The sequence below is a fragment of the Juglans microcarpa x Juglans regia genome, chromosome 3S (genome assembly GCF_004785595.1).
Source record: "Juglans microcarpa x Juglans regia isolate MS1-56 chromosome 3S, Jm3101_v1.0, whole genome shotgun sequence".
NCBI lineage: Eukaryota > Viridiplantae > Streptophyta > Magnoliopsida > Fagales > Juglandaceae > Juglans > Juglans microcarpa x Juglans regia.
In genome coordinates this window covers 11,444,680-11,464,677 of record NC_054599.1, presented here as the reverse complement: position 1 = coordinate 11,464,677, position 19,998 = coordinate 11,444,680, and the positions used below count along the sequence as shown (strand labels likewise).

Below are 19,998 nucleotides of genomic sequence, written 5' to 3'. Positions count from 1 at the left end.
TTGCACTAGCAAGCTCTTTGCTTCCCAAATACCCCTCCAACCATAGGAGGGATTTCTTCCAAGAGAAGCTGTCAACAAGTTCCCATTAGAAAAATATCTAGCAGCATACATCTTGTGGAATAAGCTCTCCTTTTCCTACAATAACCTCCAAGCTTGTTTAGCCACAAGGCCATATTGAAAACCTCTAGCTCCTTGAATCCCATACCTCCCATAAATTTTGAACTGCATAGCTTCTTCCAGCTTATCCAATGTACCATTCTCTCCTCATTCTTTTGACCCCACCAATACTTGGCCATCATACCCTCTATTTCAAAACAAAGCTTTGGAGGAAGCTTAAAGCAACTCATGGCATAAGATGGAATTGCCATAGCTACTGCTTTAAGTAAGATTTCCCTACCCCCTTAAGAAAACATATTCCCTTTCCAACCTTGCAACTTGAGCCAAACTTTATGCTTAATTCCTTTAAATGCCCTTGATTTTGACCTACCCACCACAGGGGGAAACCCAAGGTACTTATCATAGTGCTGCACTTGAGTTGAGCACCACAAATTCATAATAGACTGCTTGTTATTCTGTTCTACATTGGCACTAAAGACCATTGTTGTTTTCTCTCTATTCAACTGTTGGCCTGAAGCAGCTTCATACTGCTCTAATAGAGCTTGCAACCTTACATTTGTTTCCACAGTTGCATTACAAAAAATCAAATTATCATCTGCAAAAAGCAGATGGTTTAGCTTAGGAGCTCCAAGACAAATCTGTATGCCAGTAACATACTTAGTTCTTTCAGCTTCTCTCAAAAGTCTAATCAACCCTTCAGTACACAATAGAAAAAGGTAAGGAGAGATAGGATCACCTTGCCTCAAACCTCGTGAAGGAACAATAAACCCAATAAGAGAGCCATTAATTAAAATTGAGAAAGAATGAGTCCTCACACACATCATCACAAGCTGAATTAACTTCTCATGGAATCCCAACTTGCTCATAATAGATTCAAGAAAACTCCATTCAACTCTATCATAAGCTTTGCTCATATCAAGCTTGATAGACATAAATCCTTTTTTTCCTTTTTTCTTCCTCTTCAAAAAATGCAAGACTTCATAGGCCACGAGTACAATATCTGTGATGAGTCTTCTAGGAAGGAATGAGGACTGTGTATCATAGATGACCACAGGTAATACTTGCTTCATTCTATTATCAAGAACCTTAGAAATTAGTTTATATGCAACATTACATAAACTAATAGGTCTAAGGTCATTAACTATTTGAGGGCTCTTATTCTTAGGGACCAGAGTGATGAAAGTGTGATTAAGAGCTTGAGGCATTTCACCATGATTCAAAACATGTAGAATAGCATTAGTGATGGAAGTACCAATGTCAGGCCAAAATTTTTGGAAGAAGAGAGGTGGCATACCATCAGGCCCTGGTGTTTTGTTGGGGTGCATCTCTTTCAAAGCTTGAAGAACTTCAACAGCTGTGTAAGGTTTAATAAGTTCAGAATTCATCTCAAGAGAGACCTTCCTCTCCATTTTATCAAGAATAACTTCCTGGTCTCGAGATCCTGCAGAGGTGAACAAAGAGAAAAGTGGTTAACAATCAACCTATCACAATCATTTCCTTCCTGCAAGCAACCACTTGCATCCTTTAGTTTTGATAAACAATTCTTCCTTTTTCTTTGAGATGCTTTAGCATGGAAAAATTTAGCATTCTGATCCCCTTCAGCTAACCATAAAGCTCTTGATCTTTGTTTCCACATTATCTCATCCCTCTCCAACCATTTATGTACCTCAATTGAAGCTTCATCAACCTTTCTTGTATTTAAACCTGTTGGGGCTTACTTTGTTCCTTTGAGAGTTTGAGCTTTGCTTCTTTCAGCTTGACCTGGAACTTACCAAACTTTGATTTGTTCCACCTTTGTAGCTTACTGCTACAACTGAAAATGCAGTCCATAACACCTTGCATCCCTCTAGAGGAAACTGCAGCAAGCCACTCCTGCTTTACAATTCTAGAACATTCTATTTCTCCAAGCCACATTGCCTCAAACCTTAAAGGTTTAACACCTCCCGTTCTAGACTGGGCACCCTCTAGCTCAATCCATAAAGGGAGATGATTAGAGTAAGAAATAGAGCTATGGGTGACTGAGGCTCGATTGAACAGACTACACCAAGAGGAATTACCAAGGAACCTATCCAATCTCTCATAAACTCGAGCCACATCCTATTTTCCATTGCACCAAGTGTATTTTGGACCATAGAAACCAAGGTCCCTTAATTCACAGTCCATAAGCATTTGTTGGAAATTAAACATTTATTGTTGTGGTCGATCTCTTCCTCCCCATTTCTCATGTAGTGTTAAAATCTCATTGAAGTCCCCAAACACAAGCCAAGCCTCCTCAAAATTCCTCCTCAAACTTCGTAACAGATTCCAAGTTTCTAATCTTCTTGCAGTGTCAGGTTGACCATAGAGACCTGTCAAGTACCAGATTCGTGACATTTCAGTGACAACAGCATCAATATGTGATGTTGAGTAACTCAGAATGGACAAAGGCACATCTTGCTTCCATAACAATGCAAGGCCACCACTCCTACCAATAGCATCAACTGTTAAACAACAATTAAACTTAAGTTTAACTCTACAGAATTCCATTTTTTCAACAGTAAGTTTTGTTTCTTGCAAGAACAAAACATCGGGATCTTCTCTTCTGATTAGATCAGAAAGACTACGAATACCACGAAGGTTCACAAGCCCTCGTGTATTCCAACTAAGGATCTTCATTAAGCTCGATGGGGCTGTGCTCCAGCCACCACCGCATCCTGTGAAATGGTACCCTCACATTTAAGTCTCTTAGGATTTCCAGCAAACTCCAAAACATCCTCAGAACCCTGATACCTCTTAGACCTCCCATAAGCACTTTTAGAAGGAGATTGGTGCACCTGAGACCTTAAAGTTCTTCTCCATTAACGAGTCCCTCTAGAGGTAGAGAGAAACTCTACTTCTGCATTCAAAACATCCTTCCCGCTAGAACTATTGCCCATAGCAGCCTCCACTATTGAATTGACACTAATACCCTTCTGTTGAGATTCAAAATTAAGTCTCGTATCTTCCATAGCAGTTACAACGTTCGACTTATCTCGATGTTGATCAGTTACCATGCTACTCTCCATCTTATCCACATCAGTTGCAAGTCCCACCTTATCCTTAGTTATATCTTCATCACGTATCTTGTGTAACGGATCCTTGTGGTTATCACAATCTTGCCCGTTATCCGAACTTTGTGCCACGACATCCTCCTTTCCAATGTTATCCTCAGAATCTGTTACATTCCGATCACCCAATGATTCTTTGGCAGACTGGTCTGTCACAGGACCCATTGGAGAGCTGCTTCCTCCTTGGTTTATCTGCCTACTGCAAACAGGTCCTCTATAATCACCAAGGTTCCCTGCACGTAACCAGGGACCACATGGAAAATCAGAGGCTAAGAACTTTTCCATCGATGGCCTCCACTGATTACATTCCTTATGACTATGACCAAGCGTACCACATACGTAGCAAAAATTTGGAAGCCGTTCATAAGAGAAACGAACCCAAAAAGGGTTAGATGAGCCCACACAGACCTTCTTACCACGCAACAGTGGCTTAGTAACATCTAACTTAACTCTTATATGCAGAAACTCCCCCCAAGCTAGTGCATCCTTCTCCAAGTCAACCTCCACCACCCTACCAACTTCCTTCCCTACTGTGTGACCCATCTTCCAGTTCCTAGCCATAATCGGGAGATCATGGATACGAACCCAGAAGAGCGCCTCAGGAAAGGTGACCTGATGTGCTGTTGCAGCCCATCAACATCGTTTGTGAGAACCAAGTGCGTATCAAAAGCCCAAGGTCCTTCTTTGAAAATAGGTGCTTTATCCCATGGATCTTCAAACTCCGCAATAAATAGGTGAGCACTGACTTCCCAAATGGAAACTGGCTTACCAGGATGCCATAAACGCTTCATAGTAAAAATTGTTAATTGTTACTTGATGTTATTTGTTAATTGTTAATTGATGTTATGCAATATGATACAATTGGTATGCTTTTAAATTTTATGAAATTAGTATTTCTGATCTATACGTTCGAATGTAAAGTAAAAATGTTCGAACGTTGGTTCCCATTAGAACCAACGTTCGAACGTGAATACATAAAATTGTATAGTAACATTCGAACGTAGGCATCTATGTTCGAATGTTCTAACCCTCAAACGAACAAAACGTTCGAATGATTAAATAATTAACGTTCGAACAAACCTCCAAACGTACGACTTGCATTCAAACTCTCCTTCGTTTACATTCGAAATAACGTCCGAACGTCAAACCTGTTATATTTGAACTTTGGTCTGTTAAAGTTCGAACGGATATTCGAACGTTTATTATAATTAACGTTTGTACGCATAAACGCTCGAACGTAAATATGGTACATTCGAACTATAATCAACGAACGTCAACTTCTCTCATTGGAACGCCAATCAGTCGGGTTGTTGTTCGAACGTTCAATTGGACGTTCGAACGTTACTTTCTGTGACAGTTCCCAACCGTCACAAAAAAGGGAACGTTCAAACGTTCAACCAAACGGAACACCTCCAACCATCACTAAAAATATTTTTAGTGACGGTTCAACAGTAAACCATCACCAACTGTATTCTATGACGCACATTAGGTGACGGTCGTAGTAACGGTTTCAAACTGTCACCAAATATCTTTAGTGACGTTTTGGCAATTTTTGGTGATTGTTTCCTCTCTAACAAAAGACAAATTGTGTTGTAGTGATGGTAGTTTCGGACGGTGGGAAATAGTCATGGACTAGATTCATATTTATGGAGTTTTGAGTGTAGCAATAAAAAGTAAAAGGCTGAAATGCAAAACACTAAATTAATAACTATACTAAATTTGTTGAATTTAATTAACCGGAATTAATACTTGTCTAATGAAAGCTTAAAAGAGCAAGAAAAGTAAATAACATCAAATTAAATAAGCAGGACTTAAAATTGAAAGCTTAAAGGTGAAAGAAAAGTAAATAACATTGATTTAAATAAGCAATTAAGAATTAAAATGAAAGCTTAAATGTGCAAGAAAAGTAAATAACATCAATTTAAATATATAGGAATTAAAATGAAAGCTTAAAGATGCAATAAGGCATCATAACTTCAAATTGAAATTAAATAAAAATAGCAGGAATTATAAGGAATAAACTAGATGGCTGGAGAAGGAGACTACGTTCTCCAACCCAAATATCTGAACTCCCAAAATAAAAATGAACTCTTGAATAAAATGAACTCTCAAAATAAATGAACTCAAACTGTTCCCTTGAGGAACTCAAAGAAACCGAAAATGAATTCTAAGAATTCAAATACGAACTCAAAACATTCCCTAAAAGAACCCAAAGAAAACCGAAAATTTCCTCTCCTAAACAAACCCAAGAAACCGAAAAAATGACTCTTGATCCCCTCACCTTCGTCCGTCCAAGCTTTATATAGACTTCATGTGAGTTGCGTTTTAGCTTTCGGCATCTTTATTTCTTTGGTTCCGTGCCTTAGTGCATCCCAGGCCCCTTGTCTTCAAGTCCAAACGAAAATGGCTAGCATTTTCGCTGCATGTTTCGCGCCGATAGCTTTTTATTTTTCTTTCGTACGGCGTAAAACCGATGGGTCCCGTATCCACCGAAATTCTCATGCGTGATTCTTGCATTTTTTTGCTTTTGGCATCAATGTTGTGGACGTGTTTCACTGCCACCACTTCACGATCACCTGCAACCAAAGAGTAAAGGGTTTGAGGATTCGGGAGAACATCTACGATGCCTAAGTCAATGATTGCAGATAATAATAATAATACCAATAAATCTGATCCCTTTACCTACCTGGGTTCCTCTCTTATATAGAGCTTTTGAACCATTCTGTTGCTTAAGTAATAATAGACATATCTATTAATCAAATTCAAACTTAGGGATGAGAATTCTTGCTCTAATGGATTGTTATAATAATTGTCCTTCCTTTACTGTCACCGGGTGGTTACTTAGTCAGCAATGGGAAGTGGGTTGGGCCCTTCTCTGCTTTAACGGGCCCCTTCGGTATTGGCACTCAAATCATGAGTAGGTGACGGCCTAAGCCCGTATTGTATGGGTGAGAGGAATGTCCTCTCCAGTTACCCCACGAAGTCTCATTACATCTGGTGTGATGAGACTTGAATCCAAGTGTCGTTTCAATTTTCAAGGCATGTCAGAGCGTCGTTTCACCTTCATTACTCAGGTAGGTCAATCGTCACCTCACGCACATTCCTATTTAATGCCCTTTTGCTATTGATTTTCCCTCCTCTTTCGAACATATACCTCTTTCGCATTTCTTGCTTTCTTTCTAAGTTCTTGCTCTCCTTACAAGTTCCTCCTCTCTTTCCAAGTTTTTATTCTCTTTTCTTTCTTCATGGCTTCCTCGTCTTCTAAAGGTAAGGGCGTGGTTTCTGCCTCTGAAACTTCACCACCCTGCGACTCCTCTCCCCAAATTGTCATTGCTCCTCCGGCGTCCATATTTGCGGGCTCTCGCTAGTCTTCAACCATTACTCCCCGCAATCTGGAGAATGCACAAAACAACTTTAATATTCTCGACTCTGTTAATTTAAGGACCCCTACCCCAAACCAAAAAGTTGTTGATGCCAAATGTATGGTTGTTTTTGTTGCCCTATACTTTGCTATGTTTACCATGGGGCTTCGGTTGCCCTTCGTGTGACCAGTCCATGATGTGTTAGACATACTAGGGCTCACCCCAGCTCAATTAGTGCCCAACACCTGGAGGATTTTGATTGCTTGTTGCGTTTTGTGGAGAAAGGTCCTGGAACCCGTGGCTGATGAATTTCCAGATTTAACAGCCCGTGAGTTTTTTTCTCTACACGGGTTTAGGCGTTTGGATGAGAATCTTTGCAATTTTAGGGCCAAGAGGGCATTGGTTGAATTGGAGCATAAGTATTCGCATGTGAAAGATTGGAGCAATAAATTTTTTCTACTTATTGGCAAGGGTTGGGAATTTACCGCTAATGAAGCTCTTATTCGGGAGTTTCCTATTAAGGTGTGCTGGTCTCTTCTTCCCGGTGGGGATGACTTTGAGGTTATTATTTCCCCTCGTGAGGAGGCTCGTGTGCGGTTGGTTGGTTCCTGGGCTTAGGTTCAACCCAACTTATGCTTTTCGGATGTGCTTTTGACTCCCGGCAACATTGTGAAGTTTTTAATGGTTCCCAGTCGGGCCCATATATTAGGACGTGAACTTTTAGGTGCCCCCCCCTCCCCCGCCCCCGGGTGACTTGAGGACGAAGAAGCGACCTGGTGTCGATGGATCAAAGAAGAGAAAACTCAAAAGGGCTCGTGTCTCGCCTCGTTCTAATGAGTCCATCTCTTCAAAATGTGACTCTTTAACCCCCCCCCCCTCGCACCGAGTGTAGGCAGTAAGTTGGCTCCTCCTCGTGAGCAACCAATTGGAAAGACTTCCCGGGCAAGTGGGAGCATGGAGGCGGCACCTCAAAAGAAATTGAGCAAACTATCTACCTTTGTGGTGCCATCAGCTCTTTTCTTAGATAATGTGATGTCTCTAGCCGACAAGGATCTTAAGGGTATCACAATAGCGAAAGCTACTGCAGCGGCTTCTGCATAGCCCTTAAACATCTCGCGAGAGGTTTCTATAAAGAAAAGCGATGATAACCCTTCAGGAGAGGATGATATGATCCTTCTAAATCCTAACTTGCTGGTGCCTCCATCTACTCAAACGGTCATTCAATCTTTCGAGGCTCCTTTGCCTGTATTGCCTTTGTCCCCGCCTTCTGCTGCTTGTTCCCTTGATGTTCCCATGGAAACTCCTCGAGTGGGAAATGTTGAAAAATATGTTGATGAAGCTGTAGCAGGTTCTAGCTCACCTGTTGCTTCGAAGATATTTGGTGCGGCTACTCCAGATTTACCCTTTGTTTTCCCAGCCCTTTCTCTCGCTAGTGGGAGCAAGGTTTTGATCCCTTCTCCCCCATTTAGTATTTCTCCTAAGGGGGAGGGCGAGCCGCCCCAGATTATTCCTAAGGAAGATTTTATAGTTACTCAGGGACCATCTCACCGGGATGAGGCTGAAGTGTGTTCGGGCCCATACGTTGAGGCACCTGCTAGTCCCTCACCTGGTTAGGCCCACAGAGCTTCTCCTTGGGGGCGTTTTGCTACTACTCCTATTCAAGCCTCTAACTGGAGGGAACCTCCTAGCCCTCATTTGTTGGGTTCCTCGCCTTCCTCACATGCTCGTTGTGAAGAGGTTTTCAACACCGTTGTTCAACATCTTTGGAGTATTTTTGCACCGGTAATCTTCTCGTATCCACTTCCCCTTTTCTCCATGTTTTCTTTTTTGAAAATATAATAACATTCAAGGCATTCTCCCTCTCTCTCTCTATTTTTTTTTGGGGTTGATTGCCTTACTGCCGACTTGGTGGAAGAAAGGTTACATCTGGAGGAGGAAAAAGATCGAATGGCTCATATGGTTGCCCTGCTGGAAGCTTGTTCCTACACAACTGACGACAAGTTGGTTGCTCTCCGTGTCCAAGTTGAATCACTTCGGGGAGAGTTGGCGAGTTCTGCTGTGGACGCTAACTACTACCACCTAGAAGTAGCCACCAAGAAGTGGCTACCCGCCTAAACCAATGAAAGAAGATTAAGCAGGAGTGAGATGATCTTGCTACTCTTCTAAACCAATCGAATAATATTGAACAGGAGTGAGATGATCTTGCTGCTCGTCTCCGCCAAGCTAAGATGGCTGCAGGACATGGATGAGTTGGCCGCCCAAGTGGAAGCCTTCAACAAAGAGAATGATGATTTGGTCGATCGCCTTCATCAAGCAGAAGTGGTCGTGCAGGAGAGGAACGATTTGGCTGCCCAAGTGGAAGCCTTCAATAAAGAAAGGGATGAGTTGGCCACTCAAGCGGAGCTTGCTCTGAAGGAACGAGATGATCTAGCTACGAGCCATGACTGAATAAAGGCAAAGCTTGAAAAGGCGACAGTGGCCAAGTCTGACTATGCTTCTTGCCTGGCTTCCCCAGAGGATGAGTGGCGAGAGCTACTTATAAGCTTATACTCTTATACTTGTTCTGCTACTTCACCCATATTCCTAGCCATAAGTCCATCACGGTGACACTTGTCACTTCAGACTACAGGCTGCACCATAACTACTTCGGGAAATTGTTCCACAGTTTCTGATACTATTCACCACGTTCTATGCCCATCGATCACACAACCATCCTTATCTCTGCAACACGCCACACGGAGTGTCGCTGGCTCGTGGAGTACACTCCACGTATGCTCCCTTTCCACACGCTACAACCTATCATCAATATGGCATATCTGCCATACGGTGCAACATTCTGCCACATGGAGTACACTCCGTGTGTACTCCCTTCATACACTCTACGCCATATCACCACTATGGCATACCCGCCATATGGTGCATCACTCCACCACATCGAGTACACTTCACGCATACTCCATTCACACACGTTACGCCACATCACCATTATGGCATACCCGCCATATGGTGCATCACTTCACCACATAGAGTACACTCCATGTATACTCTCTTCACATAAGTTATGCCACATAGAGTACACTCCACGTGTACTCTTCCCATTCCACAATACGCCAGGAGGGTATATTTTACATATACTCTCCTTATTCCACACTACGTCACATCACCATTATGGCATACCTGTCATATGGTGCGTCACTCCACCACATGGAGTACACTTCACATATACTTCATTTTCACATGCTACAACCTATCATCAATATGGCATACACACCATACGATGCATCACTCCACCACATGGAGTACACTTCTCGTGTACTCCCTTCATACACACTATGACCTATCACCATTATGGCATACTTGCCATATGGGGCATCTCTCCACCACATAGAGTACACTCCACGTGTACTCTCTTCATACACGCCACATCACCATTATGGCATTCCCGCCATATGGTGCATCACTCCACCGCATGGAGTACACTTCTTGTATACTCCCTTCATACACACTACGACCCATCACCACTATGGCATACTTACCATATGGTGCATCTCTCCACCACATAGAGTACACTTCACATGTACTCTCTTCACACACGTTACGCCACATCACCATTATGGCATACCTGCCATATAGTGTGTCACTCCACGACATGGAGTACACTTCACGTGTACTCCATTCACACGCCACGCGATACAAAGTATATTCTACGTGTACTCTTCCCATTCCACAATATGCCAGGAGAGTATATTATACATATACTCTCCTTATCCAACACCAAGCCACACACAGAGTATACTCAGCGTGTATTGGTCTCACTCCACATGCCATGTCACCAATACAGCACATACTCCACAACCACACTACACTACACAGTCCACAACACTACACAACACAATCCCCAACTACGCTCCACACTTCATAACGCACTACACAGGTAAGCCCCAATACTTCACTCCACAGAATGCCTAACACTTCGCTACACAGGATGCCCAACACTTCACTACAATGCATATCACAATATAACAAACTCCACCATACTAACATCACAGTCCACAACCTAATCAACTAATCAACATCTAACATAAATAATCGAGGGATAGAGGGTTATACCATTGACGGGATTATCCGTGCGTTGCTCGTCTATCGTCACAGTTGATGATGCCGGAAGGGTCGTATGTGGCGGCTAACCCACGTACGGTGACTGCTTGGGCATTTGGATAGCTAAGTGTGGTCTTGGAATGGCTCATGAAGGCTTGTGATGGTGGTAGGGAGTGTAACACGGCGGATCTAGCCGTGTACAGTGGCGGTCAATCACGCGCAGTGACTGTCCATCACGTGCAGTGGTTACCCACCACATAAAGTGGTGGTTTGGGACCTCGGGTTCAGCTAAGGGAGGTGCGGTGGAACTCGTGGTGGCAACGAGGTGGTGCCAGGTGGCTCACGGCGGTGGTTCAAGGCCGTGAAGTGGATGAGAGGCTGTGGGAGTGTGAGAGAGAGTGTGCGTGCATGGGTGGCAAATCGAGGCCATGGGTGGTTGGGTTGGCTTGGTGGTGGCCTGAAGAGGCTCATGAGGGTGGTTACCCACCGTGGGTGGCGGTGCACGGTGGTGGAGGATGTGCAACCCATGTGTTAGAGAGAGGGAGAAGCCATTCGTGGAGGAGAGGCTATGGGCCTCGAGTCACATGGAGGAGGAAGAGGAGGAGCTATGGTGGCCAGGGGAGGCACTTAGTGGCCGTGGGTGCCGCGCACGGCGGCGCTAGAGGTCCCGCAAGGTGAAGCCGTGCGTGGGTCTCTTCATGCATGCGACGGGATGGTGGCTGCATGGAGGGGCCAAGCTCGCTGGAGAGTGATGGCCGGCGGCAGAGGAAGCTGCCATGGAGGTGGTGGCGCTGGAGGACAGCGCACGGCGGCACTACTTGCATCAAGCCCATTCGGGCTTTGCACTTCCGAAAGGGAGAGCGTGAGAGACAGGGGCTGGGCTGGTTGAGCTCACGGGAGTGAGGTGGTGCTGGTGGTGCCGGCAGTGAGGTCTGGCAACGCACGGCAGCGCCGGGCTAAGCACTAGAGGCTTCGGCAAGAGAGAGGGGCGCTGCGTACTACGTACGCCGAATGAGAGGGAGGAGAGAGAGGGCTGGGGAAAAGTGAGGAAGAAAGAGAGAGAGGGTCTGGGTTTATAATCCAGTCCCTTCGTTTTGGGGTCCTCAAAACGATCTAACGTTGAGATATTAAAACACTAATTTGAAAATACGTAAACGTTAACTTAATTAAAAATACTTAGAGGAATTACGGTAAATATTATTTAAACTAACTTTAGTTTATAAAATAATATTCTTCATCATTAATAAATGATGAAGTCTTATTTAATATATTTAAAAGGATGAAACCATTTAATTAAATTAAAGCTTTCAACATAATTTAAATCTCATAATATTTTAAATAACTGAAATCATTTTAATAATTAATATTGAAATGATTTCCGACAATTATAATATTTTTGGAGCTCTTCAAGAATATTGTAATTGTCATATTTAAAATCAAGCTTAGTTCAATAACACTGGAAATACTCCTTATAAATATTTACAGTACATTTAAAACACTGGGCATGCCTTAAAAGTCACCTAATATCTTGACAAACATGCCATCAAGGTTCGGCACGCATGACGAGGCTCGCAGTCGCTAGTGAGAAGGGCAGACAATCACATAATCTCTACTCTTGGGATTTGCTTACGTCATAAAGATGGAACGTACGTCAGAAAGAAGAAGCGTACGTAAGAAGGAATGAGCAGGGTATTACATACACTTAACCTACTCTTGGTTAATACTTGTATATATGATTGTGTAAATCTTTTCATTACCATGTTTGTCTTGGTTGCTATTTCTTGATTCCTTGTTTGATTATGTTAATATGATCTTATATCAATCTATGGAAGGAATTATATGCTTTGAAATTGTTATGAATATGCCATGAGATATTTGTATATGTTTCGGTTTTCACATGTTTAAGATTGATGGAATGTGTATCATAATATTTCGGCCATACTATGTGTTGAATGATTCGGATCTTGGTCAAAGGTTATGATTTTATACTTTGTTTTACTAAACTATGATTCCTATGTTATTTGCTTGAAATTTGGAACATATTATGTGATGAATCTTCATGTTTTTGTGCCTATGAGTTTTGGCCTAAGCAAGTTTTTATGGTTCTATGCACATGTTTTGATATCTATCATGGTTTATGTGATCATGCTATGAAATGAATATGTTATGCTTGGTTGTTATATGCACGGCATCTCATATGTCATATGTCATGCATAAGTAAGTATGTTTAAGTCTCATGTCACATGCATTTGGGGAAGAAATGTTTTCAAAGAAGTGTTTCAAAAGTGTTTTTGAAGAAAATGCTTTCAAAGAAAAAGTTTTATCACTACCACAAGTGCTAGGGCAAGGGAATGTCCTAGTGGAACTCCTCCGTCCACTCTGGACTTCTTAAAAATGGAATGGTAACCCCTAGGTTGACGAAGAATAGTCGATGAGACTCGAATGGATTCTTTTTAAAGAATATCGGAGCGAGGAAGTACGTAATGCTAGTGGGTGCATAAGGCATGGAACCCGATGAAGTAAGGTTGAGTTAATATGATTCTCTATTTATAACGTATTCATCACAGTTTACGAACCGTTGATCGTGCGGTAACTAGCAGGAACACGCGGTGCAAAGAGAGGAGCCGTGTTGTGTCCACCCTCTAAACAAGTATAAGAGCTCATATGATAAGGATCACTTAATGAAAATTTTGTGATTTGTTTTGATAAGGCAAGTTCTAAATAAGATCACGTGAATAAGAAAGTTATTAAGTTTTTTATGAAAGTTTAAGTCTCTGTTACAAATCTTTTGTAAATGGTCAAGTGCATAAGTTAAGTTCTGGTTAAGGCATAAGTCAAGTACATGTCCATGCACACATATCATACATTTTGTATGCTTGTATTAACTGTGGTATGTTGTATGATTACTTTTTGAGATTTCTCGAAATCTCATTGTAGTAGTTTCCACTACCATTCCCCAATCGAAATGATAGAAGTTGTAACAGGTTTAGTAAGAGACGACAACAACCAAGAGAAAGGGAATGGCACCACCTCCTCTGGAGAGGATTGTGCCTAAAATGGCCATGGATCGGCCCGATTCTTCCCTCTGGGAGCAACTCGAGGCCATTGATTGAGAGATCACGGGTATACTTGAATTCATTGCTAAGTTCAAGCGGCATAACAACCAAGACAAGGATGAGGCTTTAGAGAAGTGCGTGAAGCCCGAGTCTTCTTGAAAAGTACTGGAGTATAAGTGTTTTGTGGAAAGAAGAAAAAAAAAAAGAGAAAGAGAATGCAACAACATTCATGGCCATCTTTTGTGGACTTATGTTTCTTTTGTGGGAATCCCGTGTTCTGGGAACTTTAAAATTATGTTTCATTCTTTTGGGATATTTTGTCTTTAAGGCCTATGTTTATGATTTGGGACAATGTTTTAGGTTATGATATTAGTTTATGGTATCATGTGCTTTGCAATTGCTTATCGCGTTGCTTAGTTATCCAACTTTTATTAATTTTTCCGATGCATCGTTATTGCATACTGCTAGTGTACTTAGATGCATAGCATATTATTTATCATTTACGAGAGGTGTGTAGCCTTGTACATGTCCTAGTGTCTTATTCACCCTCTAATCCCAAGCGGGGCGGGGGGCACCACAGTTTTATCTACGCCGAAACTCATTTCAAACAATTCACTCTTCACTGCACGTCACCCCGTCGTTATCCCTCTAGTTTCGGTGATCACACCGAGTCTTCCTCCTGCAACCTTCCTAAAGCACTGAGTTTGACACGTACAAGACAGTTTCCATCTATTTATCCCCTCTCCATTTGTAGTTTCAATCATAGAAAAGCCTCAAGCAACAACACAACTATTCCCACAAGCCGATCTGCCCTCCACCTTACTCAGAACCAATGTTCATTCACTTACCTTCGTACTTCATCTTGCTCCTACTGTCACCATCAACTTAGTCACTCAAAGCCACTAGGCAAGATGTTTTGTGAGGTAAGCCACGACCATTCCGGCGTTTAGATCCCTCTCTATCTGCTCCTTTGTTTCTCAGTGGGCACTACAGAAATTGATTTTTTACTTCTCTCTATTTTTCACCAAAAACAGAGGCCTCCCTCAGTGCTCCACTACCGTCAATCTTCACCCACTAGCCACTGCCACTGCACTCCATTTTTTGTGGGTAAGCCATGCCCAATCTCTCTCTTCGATTGATCTTTTGTCTGTCTCTCCACTACTAGTAACAAAAAATCTCTCAAGACCCCATCACCTCTTATAGAAATTTGCTTCCAATTTCTTTCTATCACCCCTAGTCTACCATCAGATGATTCTATCTCTTTCAGTGAGTTCTGAAACTCCCCTGTGCCTCACGGCTTTGTTACTTTTTCTTACTTTCCTTTACTTTCTAGTTGGTAAGGTAGGTTCTTTCATTCTTCCTTTCTGCAAAGTACTTTCATATTTGCTGTTTTTTTTTACCAAATTGCCCTGAAGACCCTTGACCGTTTGATATGTAACTCAAATTTATAGTATATAATGAATTTTTATTTTGATATTATTACATATATACCCCTTAGTGTTTAAGAAATGCCTGAATTGTTTTTGGACTATCTATTTTTACGTGGGCTCTTATCTCTTTAACGGGCTTAAGTCTTATTTGTTATAAAGATTAACAAGTTATTTTTAAATTGGACTGGACTTCATATTTTAAATTAGGCTTAGTTTTATTTAAATAACTATGTTAACCCATAAATTTATATTTTACAGAAAATATTAGAAATTAATTTATATTATTAAATTTTAAATTTTAACTAGATTTTAGTAGTAAATACTAATTGGTTTAACTATATAATGAGTCTATCTGATGAAACTAGTTTTCATTAATATCTAATATTTATATACAATACGATTTCCTACTAAATTAAAATATGTTATTAGTATTTAAATAATTTAAGATATAAGCATTCATTAATTTTATGTTAAACAAAATATTTATTCATTATTTTCTACAGTATGAATTTAAATTAAGTGGGATATTAGGACATGTTTTTCTACACAGATTTAGTGACGTTTTATACTTCGTTTAGGTGACGAGCTACGAAGTGAAATTCAGGAAACAACGTAGTGAGGTAAGTAATTTGGTCACGAATTAGGACCATCACATAGCAGCTCAAATAAATTATTATAAAAGTCAATTCTTAAAAGCCAATGTTTATGTATCTCACACGTCATAATTATGCGAACATGTCATCCAGCATAGCATACGATCATGTCATTCGACATCATGTTCAGATTTAGAAATTATAATTATGTACGTATTATGTCATGCATCTCATGTCGCATAAGACATGTAAGATATTTTAAATTCAAGTGCAAGATAAGATCAGATCAGTTTAATCATATGATCATTCAAATGCATGGTACCAATGCATTTTCAGGGTGGATATGCAAGTGATGGACTCAAGAGTGGTCCACCATAGTATGCCAAAATACTATCAGAGGCTCCCCTCGCGGGCTCGGGACGTGGGGTTGGTGCACAATTTCGCACACAAGGTTAAGTGTGTTGGCCAGTTAAATCAATCAGTTAATTCAGATAAATCAGTCATGCATAGCATAAACATCAGCATGAACAAATCATGAATTTTAAGCTCTCAACATGAAAACTTTAATGAAAACCTTACGTTTATTATGCTTACGTGGTGATGGAATTCTTGCTTAGACTTCGACTCATTTTAGTTTATTTCATTGTTTTAACCACCCAGGTGAGGATGATGAATACGAGCAAGCAGGTCAGATTTAAAAAGAGCAGTCGTTTTAATTTCAGACTTCCTAGAATAAAATTTGTTTTAATGATAAAGGTTTTATTCAGTTTATCCACTTAAGATTTTTGGAAGACTTTTGCTAGACAAACCTTGTTATGCAATAAATGTTAATTTCATGTTATTAGAAATGAGATATCTTTCCGGATTTATTTTTATGAAAAATACGTGACACTCCTAACCTACGGGAATGGGGTGTTACAATGTTTAACCCTCGTGGTAGGGTTGTTCAAATTCCAGCTCCCAACCGAGTAGAAACAGAATGTGAAGTCTTCCCCTCCGAGTGTGCACACAGGAAAGACCATATTATCTATATAGACACGAACCCGGAATATGTTTCTTAGGTTCAACCCGTATTCCCAACACAAGCTAACTCAAAACCCATAACCAATTAAAATTACAAATATAATCCATATTATCTATATAGTGCCAGGGAGGAAGAGAACCTAATTTAGCTTAGGTAAAGAGAGCCAGAGAGCTAAAGGGAGGGAGAGACATAAATCGAGAGGGATAAAGAGAGTCTCACATTCAGGGCAACATGTGGATTGGGCAGTGTTTGATGGTGTATAATTGTTCTCTAGCGCCCTCTATTGCAACTGGCGGCGGTGAGGTGGCCTCACTGTTGCAAAGTGTGAGTTGTGGCTCTCGGTTTGGACTGCTATGGAGGTGCTTTATTTTTATTTTTTTTGTACAAAACAGGGGTACAGGTGGTGAAAATCCGTGGCTCGTGGCCAAGTTGTGGCGTTGATTTCTATTTGGCTTTGCTTGATGGCTAAGGGAAGAGACGTGGACTGCCTTTTAGTGGCTGCAACCCTGGTATGGCTTCTGTAGTGCAGGGACCAACAATGGAGGAACAAAGAGATGGGGCAGTGAACGTGGTATATTGTTTGTCATGAGAAGGGTCGACAAAGCTATGGTGTTGTGGCTGTTTAGCGGTAGTCCCGTGTTGGACGCTGAGATGTGAAAGAAAATTACGTGTCGCTTGAGAGGCGGTGGTGGCCATGACGAGCTGTTGTTCTAGACTAGAGGAGCTTGGCAGCAACGTGGAGGTTCTTGGTAGTGGAGCTACCATCTGGTGGTGCAGTTGTAGTGAGGTGTGATGGTGGTTGACACATACGTGAAGGGCTTACTCAAGCAGTAGGTTCTGTCTTTGGGTGGTGCGTGGTGGTGGTGTGCGGGGGAAGAAGTGGGCCGCTGGCTTGCTGGAGAAAGAATGTGTGAGCGGCAACCCTAGGCACTTGAGGATGAAGCTCATTTACGTCCATGGATCTAAATATATAGAAATCAGTGGTTTAAAGAATTTTATCGCGAAGGGGACTCTAACGTTATAACTCTAGTGTGCTTGAAATTGGACACGTTAGTGGGCTTAAACTTGATAAATAAACTGAGTCATAATCCTCATGTCCAAAATAAATCCCTCGTCCAACAATATCTTAGGGCATTTAGAAAAATTTATTGGGCCAGGTTCTAGTTATTTCAGCCCCTTAGTTCGTGAATTATTATTTTAGCTTTTGTCCAATTATTGTATCCGATGAAATCCATACTCTGCTAATAAATTTTGGGCTCGTAATATACCGTTAAAATTTAAATGGACTTTTTACTACATAGTAACCTAAAAGAAAAAATTTATAGCACTTGTGATTGGCTTAGGTTTGGTGTTGGCCTGGGTGTTGCAAGTATTTTTTTTTTAAGATTTGCAGACCATAAAGACTGTTGCCGCATATATCCGTACATCAAGACTATCAATGACGTTACCTCTCTAAAAGGCAAATGTTGGGCGGATATTCGCCACCATTGATTGTCGCCGAAGCGGCACATTGATAGTGATGAATTTGTACAGGTGATCTCTCTTGGCTAGTGGCACGTTGCTATTGACGAATTTATGACGTTCCTCGCACGTCTTTAAAACGGGTCGATGCTTGAGCAGCGTGGTTTAGTGTGTCAGATGGCCTCTTCGTATGTTTTTCATATTGTCAAGTTTGGAAAGCTCAATATATAAAAGTAGAGAAAACGGGAAAAAATGAAAATAGGAAAACAGAAGACAGGCATAAAGTGAACAGGATGAGTCCAGAAGACAAACAGGGACCGATAGAAACAGGTAGACATCGGAACGTACAACTCCTACCAGATAAACACATACGAGCAAGGTTAATGCTTCCATGGGCTAATTATCTATCAAGCATGGCCCAATATGACAGCTCTTATTCTGCACTAACTCGAAAGGAAAATAAAAACACTCTTAATTATATAGCACTCCCCATCATGCTTGCCCTCTCTTTTCATAGTCGACTTTGGGTTTGACTCTCAGGGGAGAGTGTATCCTGCAAAGGAAGTATAGTGATAAAGATATAATTTAAATAATTAAATTTATTTATATTTATTGAATTAAATTTTTATAAAAGTAATGATTTAATATATATAGTTGGACATGAGTTCGAGTCCTTCATTCATATTTAATCAAGTAAAACAAGAAAAATAGACTTTTGTGACTAATTTATTATAACTAAAAGACTATTTGCAACTAATTTTAATTGTAAATAAACATTTCGTTAAAATTAACTGGTCGCAAATAAACAATTTTTTTGTAGTTAATTAATTAACTAAAGAACTTTTAATAAGTGAGAGTTAATAATTTGCTTATTCTAATTAATTTAAGCTTTCTAGTTGAAATTTTTTAGATAAGTGCGGTAGATGTTACTTACTTCCGCACTTCTTTCCCGCCGGTCGGTTGCTGATGTTGCACCGCTTTGGAATAGTAATAGCAATGGCAGGCTGGATCCCCGCCTGCTTTACCAAAGGCGACAACAAAACCGCACAAAGGCACTTGGGTGTGGCCTTGATTAAGGCACCAACTTTTGTGCAGCATGTTGGTGGAACCTTGGCCTGAGCATTCGCAGCTGCACTCAAGCAAGGGCTCAAGGTTGCAGCTGCAGACTTGATGGGGGTCTTTCCGCACTCTCCGGCAGCATTAACTTCCTGAAGGAAGGCCTCAGAAACAAGCATGAAGGCGAGCACGACCACAAGAAAAGCTTTAATGGAATCGGCGGCCATCCGTGTTTTAGACTTGATTAGAGATACTTTTTTCTATTGCAGAAGGAGCAGAACGAGGTAAGCAGATTTATATACTAAAACGAAGTAGAAAAATAAGGTACTTTCGAAGTAGTGGGGTGGTTGTGGATGGGTTTATTCAGGGCGTAATGATTCCAATCAGTCGGTTAGTATGTTCACACTGAGATATTTGTAGCAAGCGATTGTATAAAATAGTTTCCTATATACCCATTAGAGTTTGTTCCTTAACAAGAGCACTTTCTCCCTCTTTTTCCATTCCAGCATGTTCTTTTCTTTACTGGATGCTCGATCATATACTCGTCGGTAGGTATGACTAAAAGAAATGTGAACATTCAAGTTGCGCTATACAAAACATCATATTCACTACTTGCGTGCTAGGGAATTCCACTATTTGCTCCACTAAGCTTATATAACACAATATATATCACAGGTGCACGTGGCGTTCTTGATCATCATGAATTGGATTAATA

General features: G+C 41.1%; 1 protein-coding gene and 1 long non-coding RNA gene across 2 annotated transcripts in view; both read right to left on the bottom strand.

Moving 5' to 3' along the window:
* Positions 1-275: 275 nt before the first annotated feature.
* The window catches only part of LOC121258502, a 29,322-nt gene continuing 9,599 nt past the window's right edge, over positions 276-19,998 (bottom strand). The window contains exons 4-5 of the long non-coding RNA XR_005939414.1: positions 1,227-1,236; positions 276-287 (exon numbers count right to left, since the gene is read on the bottom strand). This is a non-coding gene — a long non-coding RNA (uncharacterized LOC121258502). The remainder of the gene's footprint in view (positions 288-1,226; positions 1,237-19,998) is intronic.
* Positions 18,742-19,566, bottom strand: LOC121258501 (non-specific lipid transfer protein GPI-anchored 15). Its single transcript, XM_041160031.1, has 2 exons — positions 19,162-19,566; positions 18,742-18,780 (listed from the first exon to the last, which is right to left on the bottom strand). The coding sequence occupies exons 1-2, from the start codon at positions 19,508-19,510 to the stop codon at positions 18,764-18,766; spliced, it is 366 nt and encodes a 121-aa protein (XP_041015965.1). The 5' UTR covers positions 19,511-19,566; the 3' UTR covers positions 18,742-18,763.